Source organism: Varanus komodoensis, unplaced genomic scaffold, assembly GCF_004798865.1.
Source record: "Varanus komodoensis strain SLA01 unplaced genomic scaffold, ASM479886v1 scaffold4, whole genome shotgun sequence".
NCBI classification, from domain to species: Eukaryota; Metazoa; Chordata; class Lepidosauria; order Squamata; family Varanidae; genus Varanus; species Varanus komodoensis.
Window position 1 is genome coordinate 11,393,287 of NW_025335941.1, and position 19,113 is coordinate 11,412,399.

A 19,113-nucleotide genomic window follows, 5' to 3' on the forward strand; every position below is an offset into this window, starting at 1 on the left:
TTGAAGTGTATTTGCCCTGAGTCCCACGATATTTGAGGTCTGTGTTTTATTAACCAGTCCATGTCCAGTATTACAAGGTATTGCAGGTCCTTCACTAGTAGGAAAGCTGTTTGTTCGCAGTGTTTCCCAATTTGCAATGTGAGTGGAGAAGATTGGAGAGAGGAGGGGCCTCCCTGCAGGGGACGTTTTTGGATGGAGTCCACCTGGAGCAGTGTTGCCAGTGTTGAAGTAGGGAAACAGTGCTTTTGAGCAAATTCTTCATCCATGAAGGAAGCAGTGGCGCCACTATCAATTAGAGCTGTGGCTCAAATTGCAGGCTGTGAGTGTGCTTGCAACGAGATATCCAGCAGGAGGTGTTGAGCTGTGGAAGCCTTTCCCAGGGCGTGGCACCCTTGTGATGTATGGGAGGGTCCCAGTGTCACAGTGCTTAATGACGCTGGGACTGGAAGTTTCCCACCTGCTTTTTCAAGGGGCAGGACTGTGCCATATGGCCGTTATGTCCACAGATAAAGCATTGTCTGGTAGTGTGGCGGTAGGCCCTATCTCCCCTTGGAGTGTGAGGCCCAGCTGCTCCCAGCTGCATAGGCTCCGGTTCCTGCTCTGGCTGGGGTGTTGCCATGGCAACGTAGCTCTCGGGCGGGAATCGCTGGGGGCTGACTTCCGTGCGTGGGAACCATCGTTTTAGTTGGCTGTGAGCCAGCATGGCGTTCTTGCTTAGCGCAGGCCCTTTCACTGAGCCGTGCATCTATCTGGATGGTTAAAGTCTTTAACTCCTGCAAATTTTTTGGCACTGAAGTACGTGACAAATCATCCAAAACCTCCTCTCTCAAGCCCTCGTGGTATTGAACCATCAAGGCTTCCTCATTCCACCCTAAATCATTCATGAGGAGCTGGAACTTGGTGGTGTAGTTGGTGGCTGAGGCATGCCCCTGTTTCAGAAGCTTAATCTCCCATATGGCTATTTCCTTGCAAGCTTCAACACCAAGGAACTCCCCCAGGGCGTTAAGAAATCGATTAGCGTCGTTTAGTATAGGGTCTTGAGCGATAAGCCTCGCAGTTGCCCAGTGGGCAGGGGCCCCCATATGTTGATTTATTAGAAATCCTACCTTCATCTTTTCGTTGGGGAAGTCAGGAAGGCGTAGATTGATGTAGAGTTCACATTGTGCTTTGAGAGTTGTAAATCCTTTTTTGCCATCGTATTTCAGGGGGGTTTCAAGGGGGCATCTGCGTAGCGTCAATTCTTGATTTTGTTTTGAAGCAGTAGCTGTTTGAAGTTCTGTTCGAAGAGAATTTAATTCAGTTTTCAGCAATTCAATCTGGCTTGTTGCCTCGGTGTATCTTGTTCTCAAGAGGGAATTTTCTTCTCTCAAAGCTTGAAGGTCTTGAATGGTAGGGGCAGGCGACTGCATTGTTGTTGTTTGTGAAAGGTAGGAAGTTAGAATGAAATTTCTTCTGGATGGTAGAGTGGTATTGCAGAGAGAGAGAAAAAATCTTCTTTGCTCTGCTGTGAGAGAGAGTTTATGATTGTAGGACTGACATTCTGTCGTGTCTGTCATGAAAGGGTTGTATAAACATTCAACTCTCCACAGAGCTATAAAACTAAAGTTCTTTAATGTTAATTGTCTACAAGATTTATGATACTATAGATAAGTTCCCTGATAGCGGTCCCTGCAGAGCAGATGTCAGTCCTATAATGGCTTCTCTTTCTTAGCCCACGTGGGATCATTCTCCCAAGTCACGCCTTTCCTCTCTCTTACGTTGTCTGCTTTGTATTTGTTCAAATCTGCGTAAAAGACGACTGTTTTCAGCTTTTCAGAAATCTATGACACCTATAGTGTCTTCTGTTTCTGGCTTGGGGAGATCAGCGTCAGGAGGGGAGGAGGCAGTTTGCTCTGCCTCTTTCTCATGACTCTCTGTCTCTGATAAAGGTCCAGGCGTTTGCTCAATGAGCTGGGGCTCAGGGGAAGATGCAATAGCTGGTTCAGCTGTTCCTGCATTGGGTTGTGGGGGCGACTCTTGGGTGGAGGGTGCCAAGTGCAAGGTCTCCTCGCGAGTCACTGTTTTTGTCGGGGCTTCATGCACGACAACCTCCTCCATTGGTGGAGGCCTCCCTGATTTTATTCCCTATCTCAAGATCATGCTGATCATTCTGGTCTGGAGGAGGACCGCATGCTCCTGAGACTGATGGTTTTGAAGCCAGCAATTTTCAGGTACAGCACTTCTGTGTAGGACTCTTTACAGGTGCTCAGGTCTGCTGGACTCTACAGCCTCTTTGATGCGGAGGGCAACAACTCCTCCTGCATGCTGTCTCCCGTCCTCCTTGTGCAGTTTATATCCTCAGTTTATAACATGTCTGTTAAAGGTGTGGCACTTAACGCAGCATTTTGGCACATGAGGGGACATAGAAAGAACTCCCGTTAACTGAATGAACTGAAAGAACTCCCGTTAACCAAATATCATTGTCATAAATAGTATTTCCCATATGAATCACATTTAGGAAAAAAACCAGAAAAGCCAAATTTTAAAATGAAATAAAATCTGTTTATTACTTCCAGGGTGGTTAATGTAATAAATATTTAAAACATTCAAGTATAAAGTGAGGATCCATGAAACTACTAGCCTCAAGACTCTGGCTGAAAACTGTTTCAGTGAAAGAAAAGAGGGGCAGGGAACGGACGAGCATGAGACTCTTTCACAGACTTCTGTCCTATTTCAGTCTTTGGTTACTGGATTTGGTTTTTCAGCTGTATCAAGTATTCTCACAAAGCAACTTGGTTATACACAAACACATATGTCAGACATGTTACTGCTTGCAACAATCCCGTGGCCCAGAGACAAATGGGTTCTCCTGTTTTGTACTGTTTATTAATTTTATAATTCAGCCAGTTAGGTCTTTTGGAATACAGCCTTCTATTTGGATTTCAGCAGGCCATCCATTATATCGGTTCTTGTCCTTGTCAGAATGGTTGATCTGTTTAAATGACACACATAACAGCAATTCAGCTGACAGTTTAAAAATAATCTAATGATGAACATGCAAAGGCAAAAAGGAAAAGGAATACAAAATGTGCTCAGAATCAGACACCAGAATACAGCTCTCACTGCTAGTTTCTGATAAAAGGAAACACTAAAGCACACTTAACTAGGCCAGTTCTTGCTAATTTTATTGCTCCCTGTCCTTTCTAAAGGGCCAATTTGAGTAACCCATGCATGGACACTGCTTTAACATACTGCTCCTTTCCACCTTTGGTAGTGATTATTCAGGATAAAGCTATGTGTAATACACATGTGGCTGCCATCTGATATGGCACCCCCATTTCTAATGTCTGTAAGGGTCACCAGAAGAAGCAGCTAAAGTTGCCTCCTTTCCTCTTCAGCAATACCAGTTAAGGTTTCTGGGAGTTGGGGCCTTTAGACATCTCCTTCTTGGTGTCAGGCAAATTCAGCTAAATCCTGGCAGAAAAGGGATGCTTATGTCTTTGTGTTATAAAATGCCTGCACCCCTTTCTCAGAAAGCACCCAAAAGAATTCCAAGCCAGGTTCCTGTTTGGCATTTCCTGTTACTTTAAGAAGTGGGATCTGATGGCTTCATAAGAAGCTGCCAGGGCTATTGTTTTACTGATCAGTAAGAATTGGTAAGGCTGCCAGGTTAACAGCATTGCAATCGCCCTTATTTGCATGCCAAAATGCACAAAAATCCCATGATCTTTATGTTAATATCCTGCAATCAAATGCCATTGTATCGAGCCCCCTCTGCAGACCTCTCACCTTCTTCTGACTGTGTTCACCTTGTTTCGTCATCAACTGTCCAACAGATGGGCCCATGTGACTCAGAACCTATAAAATACTCTGCATATGTTCTAAAGGCTTGTAGTTGGCGGTGAGATCCACTACCTGGTAGCATGCTATTGTTAGTAACTGCAGGGACCCTGGGTGATCTTTCATAAAACTGCTGCAGTTCAAGGCGAGAGGGGTCTTTCTTAACTGAGCCTGGTTTTCTTTGTTGCGGCTGCCATTGAGGCATTCCCGACACTGGCAACACCTGGAGTAACTTCCCCACCCACTTTAACAGTATGGGGGTGTGATATGTGTGAGTGTGCAAATGTATATCAGTGTGCACACCTGACATATCAGCAGCACATTCTGGAAGTAGAATTGAGGTTAGCCATAAATATGGTAGCATATTGAGTTCTATTGACCTGGAAACTTGCAAGTATACACAAATGTATACGTTTGTCAACAGTGTTTACTGAAAATGCATGCATTTTCATACAGCAAAACTGTAGTAAAGGAGGGGACCTAAAACAGCCCAGTGAGGACTGCGCATGCTCAGTGGTCCCCATGAGCAATGGAGTGCTGAGTGTCTGCTGGAAAAGCAAGATTAAGAACAAAGAAAAGGGAGCAGGAGAACAGTGAACTGGCCTGCTTAACCTCTACCAACTTCCAGCCTAATTGGCTTGCGCTTCGAATGTGAGTGCCCGTTAGGGAGTGGGGGATGGACTGCAATGTGCCCTTGCAGGACCCACATCTTTAATACAAAAATTTGCTTCACAGAATCCAGGTATACTGTCTGTGGTGTTCCTGCTTCTTCCCAAACCTACTCCCAAAGATGGAGGGGTCTCTGGATGCCATGAGACAAAAGGGGAAACCTAAGCTGGGTGCTTTTTTGAGCATGCAAAGCATTTGATGTGCCTGGTGGTCTCTATGGATTCAGAGTAGGATTATTAGCAGACATGCAGGACGGAAAGAGTCAAACAGGCAAATTGAGTTCAAAGGGGAGATCAATTATGCTAGGTATATGTAACATTGCCTGCATTAACATTGCATGGCTCTGTCCAGAGTGGGAGGAAAATGCTTAATTTCATAAACAAAACGCAACTGCCCATTTTTCTCCTCCCACCACATTTGGAAAGGCAGAGTACATGCTCCTTCCCTCCCTTCTCTCTCCCTCTCTTCTAGAGAGAAGCACATCCTCTCTCCCCTTCTAAGATAACCAGCTGACAATGAACAATCTAACTTTGAACCAAGTTATGCTGCGTGAACATAGCAACATCTCTCCATCACGCAAGTCACATATCGATTGTTTGAGAGTCAATAAACCCAGTTATCCTTTTGTTGAGAGCCTTTCAGTGAGGACTCTAACAGATCCAGGCAAAGCAACATTCTCCTCAGCTGAACCTGCATATAACCAAATATGTAACAGGTCTCCAGCAAATTATTTTTTCTCCCAGGATGTTTTTATTAAAGTAAATCTTGAGCTTAACTGCTTGCATAGGCAGCAGATTCATTTCAAAAAATAAAGAGTGCCCCCACCCCCATGGATGCTTCCAGACAGAGTACAAAAGACATCAGGCAGCCATTTCCTCTTAATGGTTATTTTGTGGAAAGTAAAGCACAGAATATGCAGAAGCACTGCAACAGGAAGACAATGTCTTTTGCTTTCCCTGTCTCTATGACATTCTGAAAACGGGGTAGTATAATTATGCATTAAAAGCCTCATCTAGAAGAACCCACTGGCTTTTAAATTTTTACAGTGTATTTAGATGTGATTTATATTTATATGTGAATGGCTTATATTTTTATTCTAGTAAGCTGTATGCAATTATTATGGATGGATGGAGTTTTTGCTACCTATTCTATTGTTCTATTGCATTTCCACAGGTAAGATGTATTAATCAGTAGAAAGAAAAGAGGGCATATTACAATCCATGATAAAATAAACTGTCTTCACTTCTGCTAGATAACATGCTGTAAAAAAATGGCTGGATGACAATGGCAAGTTAATGACCATTTAATTAGTGCAAGAATAAGATTGCCATTTGCCCCAATGACCAGGAGCCCTCTGAGCTGCACTATATGGCCCCTGATAATTTTTGCACAGGGACCAGTTGACAAGTTACCACAGCAGTAAGTGCTCCGAAAAAGAGCCCTGAAAAGGTGATGGTGGTGGAAGTTGTTGTGTCCCCTTTGTGGAGTGGCTGGAGCAGTGCTTTTTTGTCATAGAACACACCAGAACAGAGTTCCGGCACCTTTTTTCAACAGATTTTCCAAGTTTTAAAAGTAACTTTTGAAAATTTGATGTTTGGTCCATGTGGATTTGAATTGCCCTGTCGAGCGTAGCAGGTCGGCGGCAAAATCATTAAAACGGTGCATGCGGGCCGCTTGTGTGTCGAGTCCGATGCATGCATACTTTGTTCCTTCTGGTTGTGATGGCGCTGCTCGGCCTTTGATTGGTTGTGTGGTCATGCGCTGAGTACTTACTGCAGGCGGAGACCGTTATGTTTTGTTACACAACTGACATGTGTGGATGTGTGTACAGTGATTGACTATGTGCGAAAGGTAAATAATTTCATGAGTTCTGGCACCTTTTTTCTTACAAAAAAAGCACTGGGCTGGAGACTTGGGGAAGTGGTGAAACAGTGAAAGACACTGAGAGCTATCAATTCAACATGTAAAATCAAGAGCCTTCATTGCCAATGGGGAGTGATTGTATGTTCCCCCGCCAATTTTTGCGCACCTTCCTTTGCCGGTTCCTGGCAACTGTGCACAAAATTAGCCTAGATGCAGTCTTGCCATGTCCATTCTCATGCATGTTATCTATTCCACCTAACTGCTCTCTTTCACCTTTGAAACCAGCCAGGAAATAGCTGTCTGAGTGCCCAGGTGAAAAAGATCCAATAAATGAATAAATATAAACAAATGCAGTATCACAGTTCTCATTGGCTGAAAAACATTAAAGAAATGATCCTGATTGCACTTTTGGTGGTTTTAAAAAAGAAAGGACAGGACAGATCCAGTACCAAATGGAGCAGGGAGGAGGAGACAAGATGGATTACTTCTGCAATAGACACTGGGATACAAGCAGGAGGACCAAGGGGGAAGGAAGGGGAGAGGAAGCCATGGTGATTCTGGTCAAATGGGGCACACCAGGTGTCATTCCACAAACATTTAGCATGTTGCATGCCCACTCCCACCACCGCTTCGACTGTATAGGCTTCAACCAGACATCCCAGTGAACACTGCAAAATGTGAATACAGAGCATTTCTGCACTGCCTGTCTCCAATCACTACTTGGCAAGAGTCAAGTACAATGATGGCAAATTAATTTCATCTAAGCAATTCATACACACCTTGAATGTGTACATTTACAAATACACACACATATAGACATAGCTACTGCAGGAGAACCCTCTCTCCTTGGACAGCTGCAAATACAGTGTCCTTTCCTTTCCATTCTGTAATAGGTGAAGCTCTCTGGGCAGTTAACAACAATGCATGCAATACAGTAACATACAAAAATATAATACCACAAAGCAGCATAACATTTCAACGTTTCAAACCATATATACAAACATTTGAGCAACTGCAACAAATTCAGGGATCTCTCCCCTAAGCTGTGCTTCCAAACTGCAACTTCTGCCTTGCTCTTAAAGTTTCTGGGGGTGGGAAGCAGAGAGAATGGCTTCCCCTTGAAGGGACAGGACCTGTTCCGTGAAGCAGCACCTCCCATCACTTCTGCTCCAGAAGGATTATCCTCTGAGCCGAGAGGAGCTAATGTGAGATGCCACCCCTGGACTAACAGCAGTTCTTGCAAGCAGTAATTTTTAGCAGTACCTTGACAGAAGAGTGGGGCTAATCCTTACACAGCTATGACAGCCATTTGTTTTGTAAAGAGCACATACTTATTGCAGATTTACAACTAATGTCCTATTTGTTTGGCCATGTCACTTTTTAAAAAACTGGCTCTGCTCCTGTCTTTGACTACAGCCTCAGGCAGACATTTGGTAGAGCAGTTTTTCTTTCATAGAAAGTGAGGGATAATGTTCATAGGCTTGTGTCCGGATACAACTAAAAAGAACAGAACAGACTGAATAAAAATGAGGAGAATCCTTCTTGGAGATGACTGGCACAACTTTTAATCGCACACAGCAAGCAATCACAGGGGTGTATTCTAACTTGGATTTATTAACTTTAAAAAGCCTTACCTTTTCCTTTTCCAAGTCTTCTGGCAGCTTAAACCCCTTAGCAGCTATGAAGACCCAGCTTGATCTGAATTTCAGGTTCCATATTTCTTTACTTCCTAGTTCTGCTATTGCCTTTTTCCCATTCTCCTTTAACCTGTGAGACACATGTACAGGATAATCTCATGATGCCTTCTTAGCAAGCCATGACCAATCCCTTATCTCAAGAGTCTAGGACGCAGTGTCCAGGAACAGTGAATGGCAGCTTCTGCTTCAAGACAGAGATAAAGAGGGGTCAAATGCTCTTCTAATTCCTTGATGAAAAGTTGTGTAAATGGGCAGAACTACTGAATGCACTACCAATATATAAAGTGAAGAAAGCCATTTCTTTTCTTCTTTCTACAAGTCTGTAAGGCAGAACTGTTGATTATCTTAAAAGCAGGGACTTTGTTTTGTTTGCTTACCTGGTGCTTCCTTCGTCATGGGTCACCATAAACAGCAGAGATCCCTGTGGGGCCTTTCTGATAAAATCAGCCATTGCTTCAGAATAATCTGTTTGTGTGGGAGAAGAATGATTTAGTTAGAACATAAGAGCATAAGAAAAGCAATGCTGATCAGACCCAAGGTCCAGCCAGTCCAGCACTTTGTACACACAGTTGCAATCCAGCTGCCCACAGGCACCCTCAAGCAGGATGGGTGCAAGACCTCCTCCTGCCCAGCTGCTCAGCAACTGGTGCAGGCAGGTATGCCACCTCTGGTCAAGGAGGTAGCACAGAGCCAGCAAGGCTAGTAGCCATTGAAGCCTCCTCCCTTATGAATCTGTCCAATACCCTTTTAAAGCCATCCAAATCAGTGACCATCACCACCTCCCATGGAGAAAATTCCATAGTTTAACAATATATTGTGTGAAGCACTTCCTTTTATCTGTCCTAACCCTCCCACCAACCAGCTTCATGGGAGGAACTTGGGTTCTCTCTACTTCCTCTGCTCCATGCATTATGTTAAACGCCTCTGCCATGTCTCCTCTCACTCACCTTTTTTCTAAGTTAAACAGTCTGTTCCAACCCCCTGATCATTTTTGCTGCCCTTCTGTGTACTTTTTCCAACTCACTAATGTCCTTTTTCAGGTAAGGTGACCAGAAGTGAACTCAATATTCTAAGTGTGGTCATACCAAAGATTTGTATAAGAGGAATAAGATCTTGGAAGTTCTATTTTCTATTCTGTTAATTATGCCTAGCATGGGAATTTGCCCTTTTCACAGCAGCTGTGTACTGGGCCGACATTTTCACTGAGCTGTCCACCACTACTCCAAGATCCTTTTCTTGCTCAGGCACTGCTAGCTCAAATCCCATCACCCTGTACTTGAAGTTGGAGTTTTTGACCCAACACGCATCATTTTACACTTGCTTACCTTTGTTTGGTTATTTTTTGTTCCCTCATGTAATTTCTACACTTCATTTCATTGAATTCTATTATATTTCCATACCATTCCCTATGGCCAAAGCTCTTGGGGAGGTTTACCAAGATTTACAATTGTATACATAATAGAAACATATTTATATATAAACAGACAACACACACACATACACACCTTTAACAAGCAACCATAAAGATCACAGGACCTTGTATTACCCTCTGAAAAGCCTGGGAGGAATATCTTAACCTGGTACCAAACATCTGTCAGAGTTGGCACTAGACAGGGCCTCTCTGGGGACAGGATTCTATAATTTCGGCAGTGTTTTGTTTACAGTGTCAGTTTAGACATTATTCTGTTTGGCTCTGCTGTTCATACAGAATAAAGCACGGATGTTTCTTGTTCTTTTCAGACAAAAGGCAGTCACAAGAAATCTGGGAGGAGGGTTCTACTCTTGGAAAAGAACACTCTCAGCTTCCACATGTGGAAAGAGGGAAAGAGATTCCTCCTTCCCTTTGCATTGACCATACCATCAACCAGGCTGTCTGGAGACTGTGCAGACAAGTATAGGTGGAAAGTAGCATAAACCAGCTCCCGCTCTTTCTGTTCATGGAAGCCTCTGCTGGATAAAGCCCCTTTCATAAATGAAGGAGCACATTTAGGGACAAGATGAGAAACAATATTCAGACTGCACTTCGAGAGTTTTCAGAGAGGACTGTATCAAACAAGTACACACATGGTGTTGTCACCTACAGAGTGACTTACTGGCATAAATCAATCCTTTTCTTTTTCTGCTTATTTTCTTTTTGTAACTTTTTGTATTTTTCTTTTTGTAACTGCAACACGGATATGTTTTAGCATATATCCTCTGTTTATATTTCTGATAAATGATACGTTATATAACCTTTATCGTATTAGACATTTATTAGCATTTAGTCAACATGCAAGAGGCATGTACCAACCTGTTTTTGTGTGTGCTTGATTGTTACTGGAAGATTGTTTTAAAAAAAATTAAAGGTTAAAAAAAAAAAAACCAAAATCACACGCTCTTGACAAGAGGCATTCTAACACTAGTGATATTTTATAGCTGCCATTGCTGCTCTGTGACTGCATGTTTAACAGCAGCCATTCCGATATGCTGACATTGAGCACAAGTTTTTACCTTACCTCCTCCCCATAGGTCAAAATATGTTGTAGAAATGACTTTTCCAGTGTTATCTAAAAGAAAGGAAAAGAATTTTTAAAAATGGGAAAGTAGATTGGAGGGAAAAGGTTTTTCTGTTATTTTCCATAAGCTGCAACTTGCACAGTTAGGAATGCCCAGAGCTGTGAGGGATGTGCCCATGTGCAGTTCAGCACATCAGTCTGAGCAGGCCTTTACAGCAGCCGTTGAGCAGAATGATAAAAAGATCCTGAGCAGCAACTCCTGTGGCCACAAGACAGTTACTCTCACCGTTACTGCCCAAACACAACTCTGGCTGCTTTCTTTATATTTTAACCTGATCCAGAAGCTCTGGATGGATAAAACATACCAACATTAACAACAGAAATGCATAAAATTAATAAATAAAACTAACAAATATTACATCATCTTTGATGCATTCGAGCTAGTTGATTCCCTAAGAAATTACCCATATAATCCAAGGCACTTTCATAATGAGATGATTCCCACATTCTGCCTTCCTACTGGCTTCATGACTGGCTTAGGTGTTTTCACTATCTAGATTTAATTCAAAAACATTTTATTTCACTTGAAACACTTAAGGTGTTGCATGTTTAGACAGGAAAATGTCCTATAGTCATTCTGGAAGGGATTTTTTTTTCTAAATGTGCACAAGATTACATCTCTGCTTCCTTTGCAAGACATTTTTATGTGGTGAGTCCTAAATCTGAATGCGGTGACCTGTGGGCATTTTTTAGCTGAGCAGTAAAAGTGAAATGCAGTCAAGGGGGTAATCCTATGCAATAAATTTCTTGGCTGGTATGCTGGGAGATATAGGACATTTTTCTGTCTATACATGCATAGAATTGTGCCCTAGTCCACTCAAAAATCCCAAGTTTGAAACTGATATTCAAAATAGTTGCAAGTAAAATCCATTCTGCAGTTGCCTGCAGATTATCAAAATCTGCCCTGTGATTTTTATCAATTATAAAGCATGAAACTACTAAGTAAAATAAGTAAGAATAAAATATTGCAAAATCAGGATATCTGCCCCAACATCTTCCAAATACATTGCAAAACAGTTTAAAAACATTCTTTACATAGCACATTTCAGAATACATTCTAGATAATACCACAAGGCATGTAGGCTGCGATAAGATTGCATAGCAAGTGAAAGGCATGGGCATTTCAGCTGAGCAAGTCCTGGTTCAAAGTTCTGTTTTGTAGCCTCTGAGCGCTACTAGTTCAATATTTCAGTCTGGACATAGCAGCTTAAAAATGCACAATTGTATACAGTGGTGAATGGTGCCTATCCACCAGTGGAGTGAACACGGCTGGCAGAAATGAGTCCCTCTGCAGCCCTCTGCTCTAGGGGGATGGAAGAGCCTCTGGAGAGATGGGGTGGGCATACCAAGGGTGCGAAGAAGTTGGTGAAGTCCTGCTGGAGAACAGAAGACAGCTCACATGTGTGGCCCGAGGCCTGTGCCCTTTTAGAGTTTACTTACAGTTCACAATGGCAATATTGATTCCTCTTCCGACATTCCCCCTTTCTTCACTAATGAGTCTGAAATTGAAATATAAAGCATCAGTCTGGGAAGTATGTCACACAGGACTTTCCTGTGCAGGGGTGTGGAGTTGATATAGAAAACCTTCGACACCAACTCCACAATTTATGGTACCTTTGACTCCAACTCTAACTCCTTTATTATATCTCAGTATAGGAGTATACTAGTTATTTCCTATAATGACTGAAAGCACTCAACCTACAAGGTATTTGATCACTGCCAAGGTGAATCATCAAGCTACTTTAGAACCCTAACCTGTTAAAGTTTGGGTCTAAAGGTTATAGCTATGCTATGGTGGCTGTTTTAGTTTATTTATTAAAGAAATTACAAACAATCAGTAACATTACATTTTAAAGAAAAGATTAAACTTAGTAAATGACACATAGTAAATACACATAATATTTCCCATCTGTTGTTATTGTAAACTGTTCAGAAACAGCCAACTTTATTGACACTTTTTTGCCATTGTGAATTTTTCATGGGGCACCATTTTTATTCTTATTATTATTATTTAACACTTTTGTATAACTTCACAATAGCCACATGGTGCTCTGGACAGTGTACACAATAAAATATCAACAATAGAACCATTAACCATTCACTCATATATGAAATATATATATTTTCATATATCCTGAAAATATAACCTGAAAAATAAGTTAGGCAAATTATCTGTGAAACAGGAAATTTCATCATATTATTTATATTGCAATTTAAATTTATTAGGAGGCATAATCAGTACATTTTTACCAACTGTGACTCTAACTCCAGTTGCGGAAGAATTGCTTCCGACTCCAACTCTGCTTCTCCTGGTCCATAATTTTGAAATAAATGGCTTAACAGATGAGGGAGCTGGAAGCTTCAGAATCACAAAAAACCATTTTAACACAGCAGATTTTCTAGGAAAAGCTGAATTAACACCCTTAATTTCTGGTAGGAAAATGTATTCTTTACAACAGCCAATAGAGAACAACAAAATATGCAAACTATGAAAGGGGAAAGCATGGTGATAAAGAGTCTGGTGCACTCAAGACCATCTCCCTTTCTTAACTCTGGCTAAACAGCTCCTTCCTACCACACTTCTTTCTGAAGATTCATCATGTATTTTGCCACCATTATAGGCTAACTGCTTCCAGGAACAGCCAGTGCCCCTTCTTCAGGCAGAAAATTAGAATACATAGAGACAGGGCAAATCTGATAAATGATTTAAGTGGACTGAGAAAGCGGTGTCATCTCAAGTTGTGTTTCTGCCAGCAAAGCAATAAGAGAATGCAATGTTGCTGCCTGTGATGAAATTAACTATTCAACACACTAATGCAATATTTGTGTCAACCCACTTTAAACTATTGAAGAAGAGGAGCTTCCCCCCACACAATATTTGGTACTCACAGTTCATCTTCAAAGCAGATTTTTGCCAGCTTCTCTGTGCCCCCACCACTGAGTAAGCGAAAAGCATAGCTTCCAGACTGGCACGGAGACCAGTGGTCACACTTGAGCCTTTTTGGGGGGGGCACTGCAATGAAAACAAAGAGGAAGTCTTGGTACCATCATTCAAACTTGAAAATTAGGAGTTACACGTGTCTGTTTAAAACAGTATATCAAGTTCTAGTTTTATTGCATTTGTTTTCAATGTTTAAATCATTTTACATTTTTGTGTATCGAATGCACATGGACTCCAGTGTCTAATGCCCAGAGTATTGGAAGCAAACTGCATGAACCTGAAGTCTTAATACAGGAGGGCAAATATGACTTGACAGATTTAATTGAAACTTGGTAGGATGAGTCCTATGACTGGAATTCAGAAAGTGGAGGATGTAACTTGTTCAGAAGAACAGAAGGAATACAAAGGGATGTGGGACATGTTATATGTTAAAAGTGCACAGAATTACAGGAAGATAAGCTAAATTACCCCATCAAGAGCATCTGGATAAACAAGAATTGAGCAAAGAAGAAGAACATGATGGTTGGACTCTACTGCCAAACATCAAGGAGAACAATCTTTCGAAAACCACATTGCCAATGTTTCGAGGAGGCGTGATGTAGTTGGGGGACTTCAATTTGCCCAGTATCTGGTGGGAGACACATCCTGTCAAACAGGGATCTTCCAATGAAGTTCTGACTTGCATGGCTGATATCTTCTTGCTACAGAAAGTGGAGGAAGGCACTAAAGGATCACCTATCCTTGACTTACTTCGAACCAACAAGGATGATCTAGTGGATACAGTTAGAAGAACTCTGAGGGAAAGTGACCATGTTGTATTTGAATTTTTGATTCTAAAGGAAGTGAAAACTGAGTGTAGCCAAGTGCATATCCTAGATTTTAGGAAAACCAATTTTAATAAACTCAATATTATTCTGATATTGGTCTGCTGGCAAGAAATTATAATAAAAAAGGAGTCCAACACTGGTGGGATTTTTTAAAGGAAATTCTGAAGACTCAATCACAAACAATTACAAAAAGAAGAAAAGGTAGAAGACAACAAAAGAAGCCAATGTGCCTTCAGATAAAGCTTAGAGAAGATCTGAGAACAAGAAAAAAGGGGGGGCGGGGGACCTAAAGGAAGTGGATGGAAGGCGAGGCTACAAAGGAAGATGAAATGCAGGAAGCACAGAATTGCAAGGATGGATCAGGAGAGATTGAGCTGAGGTTAGTGAGGAAACCCAAACACAACAAACAAATTTTTCCTCAGATATATCCATAGTAGAAAACAGCAGAAAGAGATGGTGTTCCACTACCAGTGAAGATAGCAAGATCATAACAGATGATAGAGAAAAGGCAGAAATGCTCAATTCCTACTTTGGCTCAGTGTTCTCCCAAAAGAGGTTATATAGGGTTAAGACTGATAGGCAACTGGTCAAGGAGGATCTCATTACTCTGAACAAGTTCAGATCCCCAGGACCTGATTAACTTCATCCTAGAGTAATAAAGGACCAGGCAAAAGAATTCTCAGGACCAATGCTCAGCATCTTTGAGAAATCATTCATACTTGAAGTAGCACAGGAGTAAGCAGTAACCATTCGGCAAAAAGGCAAGTTAAAAGGCAATGCATTTTAAAATATGTGCAGCAGAATGTGAACACATACCCTTAAGCTTTGGTTTTTCTCCAAGATTCTGAAGATTGTCAAAAGTTGATATGAGTGATTCTTCAGGTACCATATATGCAAATAGAGATCCCATGTACCAGGCACCGAGAGATGCCAGTATAAATCCTGCTAGCTTTACAAAATCTGAAAAAGAAAGAGATGAGAAAATCTTCATTGGCCTAGACTCTGGAAAGGAAAAATGCCCAACATTTAGACTACATTTCTATAAAATATTTTAACACTCATGTAACTCAGGAGATGGTCCCAAAAGATACAAGACACCAAACAGATGACAATCTGTTATTTTACTTAGGCTGGTACAGCAGTGAACAGCTTTTAAGTGGGTCAGTCACTATAGATGTTCATGAAGAATTAAGTCCCACCAATTTCAGTTAATTTACTTCCAAATAAAAAGTCAGCAATGTCAGCCCTAGTTGTTAAAGGACACTCTACCATGCTTTGTAAAGTTCATGTTTTCATACAGTTGAATGTGCCAAGGTTGGGAGTTGAAATGGTGCAATGAGCTTGTTTCCTCCTTCAGTGCATGTAGACCTAACAGATGAATAGAGCTATTGCACTAGGACAAAGCTGCAACAAATCCCAGTTATTATTCCGACCATCAGGACTGATATTACGCAGGATTAAAGTACATCTGTTTTTTTGTGTATCACTGGATCTTACCAGACCCTCACATGATAGAAATCAAATCTGTGTTTGTGGTTAGCAAAAACAGTGATTGAAAAATCAACACAAAAGTGTACAAATCTTCTCAGAGACTCATAGAAGGTGCCTATGCCAACACATTATATAATAAATTATATTAATATAGTTACCTGTGCCAAAATATTATTATCCAGATTAGGGTATTTATTGCTAATGTGATTATATTTGTGTTCCTTGTAATGCTTTGTTGTGTAATGTATGGAGAAAAACTATACAAACAATATGACTACGATTAAACTGACCATCCTAATTCTAGTTCACCTTCTACACACTATCCAGCAATCATCTCATTCATGTAAGTAGAACTATGCATAAAATTAAAGAGTAACTCTATGGTTTTGGACAAAGAAATGTATCAACAACTGCCAAAGTGCGCCTGTAGATTATTTGCTGGACCAACCAAATTTGGTGCACGTGGCAGTGGTCACAATGGCAATAAAGGTGCAGAAAGTCTGTGTCCACCTTCTACATGCCTATCTAGCCAGTCTCACTCATGGAATAAGATGGTATAAGGAGTGTGTGAGAATCTCAGATTACATTACATAGTGCTGACTATATGCACTCTCCTTTAAAATCTGGGAGATCCTATGCACGTTAGGCGGAAAAATGTCCTTAAATTCTCAGTATTTTGGACATGCTGGCTACTTAGCCAAGAGTCTAAGTAGGCCCACTGCCCCTGCAGAATATCCCAGTTGATTGCAAATATGTCTGTCTTCACAGGAACTAAAAGAAGAAAGTTGTTTCCAATGTGTTTTGCAGAAGACTTTTTCCAAGAGGAAGTGCCAAATTTACTTCCATGCAGACAGTCTTCTTAAATGAGAGGTGGCTTCAGGAGAGAGGAAAAGAACAGTGGGAAATCTTATGCTCTCTTGATAATTCTGTGCAAGTCTTCAACCATGCCAAAGACTAAGTGTGAGATTATGACTTCTAGAGCAATACAAGCGTGAGAATCTTCCTGGAGAATATAGAACAAAAGGCAAGCCACACTGCTCAAATTATAGCAATATGTGCAATTGGTGCAGTGATGACAGAAATGCTCTTAAGGTGCAGAAAGAATATGACATCAGATGCAACTTGTATCTTCCCCAATTAACAGTCATCTTGGAAAAGTTTTCACCCAGTGGACCACAAATTCTTTTTCACTGTGTTCATGGTACAGTAAAGCCTTTCACACCAAAACTGGTCTCAAGGCTGACAGCAATCACCATCTGCCACTCATAAAGTTTATAACTATACTCAGTGGTCCAACCCTCTCACAATTCCTTTTTGTGGCAGCTATTTAATCTTAGGGTGAAGCAAGGCAGGTAGGTGCAAAGAGCAAAGCCCTTAATGGACTGCAGTCTTTCTCCTCCTTTCTCTGGAGGAGCTGTGAGTATAGAATAAGACCAAAATGAAACTGAAAAATACAAAGAGCTACAGGAAAAGAAGAATCTTTGCGAGAATACAAGGAAGTGCACAATTGCAGGAAGTGTCTAAGTGAGGTAGCAAAATATCTGCACTGGAAGTATCTGAACCAAAATGACACACACGGGGGAGCTAAAGTATATACAAATATCTAGAGTTCAGGTACACAGGATAAAACTTTTTTAAAAGCACAAATCTGCATATGCTATTTTACATGTTCTGAAAAGGGTGCTTTTAAGGACCCCCTCTTAGACACCAGTGTTTATAAAAAGTGACATACGGACACAGGAGAGCAATTCAGGGAAAAACGTCATGCAGGACGATTCCTGAAGGGTGACAGTGGGAGGAGGTGAAGCCCGTATGGGCTTCACTTCATCTAGGTGCATGAGATAATCAGGACCTTTGTTTCAGCAAGTGCTCACGGACAGGAGGGGGATGCAGCAAGTGCCAAATGAAAGATTCAGGTCTGCAACCCTGGTAGACCAGCATTTTAATCTGCACTCTCATGATTGCTAATTCTTTTCCTGAGCAGCAGAATACAAATGACAGTTCAACTTCATCCCCATTCCCATGATTCGAGAAGGAATACTCTCATAAAAGTTACACTGTCTGGCGACCCAAGGAAGTTATAAGGAAATATTACCGATATGCAAAAACCACGGGATCGGAAAGAAAATCGAGGTAGTCCTGCATTCTTTTCCCGCCGCGATCCACCCGATGCTTCTGGGAAACTCCTAAGCAGGACATGAGTGCAAAGCACTCTCTTGCTTATGTTTCCCAGCAGCTGGTATTACAGCTGCCTCCTCCACGGAAGGGAATACATACAGCTATCAAGAGTACTTAGAAAAAACACTTCCATATACCGTACCCGATTCCCGGCAAGAGGCTCCATTGCAACACCCTCTGTCAGACAGAACCGATTCCCTCTATCCCTAGGAGAGGGCTTACTTTCTAAACCGAGGGATGTCAAAGCATCCCACCGCGAATCACGCCCCTCCCACCGAACTGCTACTAGGAAGGCTCAGAGGCTACGCGCTGCAAAGTAAGTCCCGAGCGAGAGGGGCAAGCGAATTTGCGCCCTAAGGGGAAAGAGAAAGAGCCCCGCCAGTCAAGGAGGGTGGCTCGAAAAAACGGCAAGGCCCGGCATACGGGAATCGGAGGACACGGAGAAAGTTGGTGCCTGTACTACTCACTGTTGCAGCCCATTCGCATGTTCAGCAACGGCGCGCCTTGGCGGGGGTTCCCGCCGCTTCCCGATTTTCTGTGTGCAACTGCAGACAAGGAAAGGACGTGGTCAGATTTTGGCACTCCGTCTCTTGTGCCGGTAGTTGCGGAGGGAGGCGGCTTGACCTTTTTTCCCCTTTGCCTTTGCGACACCTGCCTGCGGCCTTGTCAACGCCCTAAGTCACCGCCGCTGGAGCGGAGGGAAAGGCGGCAGCGCGGAGCCGTTTCCCCGCCAGGGGGCCGAGGGCTAGGCGTCTTCTTGCGGGAACAGGAGTTGCCGGAAAGGTGCACCACCATCCGGGAGGGTGGAAACGAGACGCGCTGGGGAAAGGGAGTTACTCTGGAGCCTTTGTGACGAACGAGGTGACAGTAAGTTAAGCCCGATGCCCTGTCCGGAAAAACAGGCTTTGCAAATATACATCTTCACCCGCCACGCGGAGAAATCAGGGGCGTGATTCTTCGCAAGTAAACCCGGCTGTGTTCAAGGGAGCCTGGCTCGCTCCCTCATGTGCTGCAGATATGCAAGCCTCAGAAATAGGCTAGGTCTGTCACAGCGTTGGGCTGTCTCATCCTTT

The 19,113-nt window shown here is 42.3% G+C and overlaps 1 protein-coding gene across 1 annotated transcript; it reads right to left on the reverse strand.

Moving 5' to 3' along the window:
• Positions 1–2,519: 2,519 nt before the first annotated feature.
• On the reverse strand, positions 2,520–18,730 carry FAM3B (FAM3 metabolism regulating signaling molecule B). The gene is made up of 8 exons (XM_044442383.1): positions 18,508–18,730; positions 15,188–15,331; positions 13,493–13,616; positions 12,044–12,102; positions 10,544–10,594; positions 8,426–8,513; positions 7,986–8,118; positions 2,520–2,971 (listed from the first exon to the last, which is right to left on the reverse strand). Exons 1-8 carry the CDS (start codon positions 18,524–18,526, stop codon positions 2,879–2,881), a joined length of 711 nt encoding a protein of 236 aa, XP_044298318.1. The 5' UTR covers positions 18,527–18,730; the 3' UTR covers positions 2,520–2,878.
• Between the last annotated feature and the right edge of the window lie 383 nt (positions 18,731–19,113).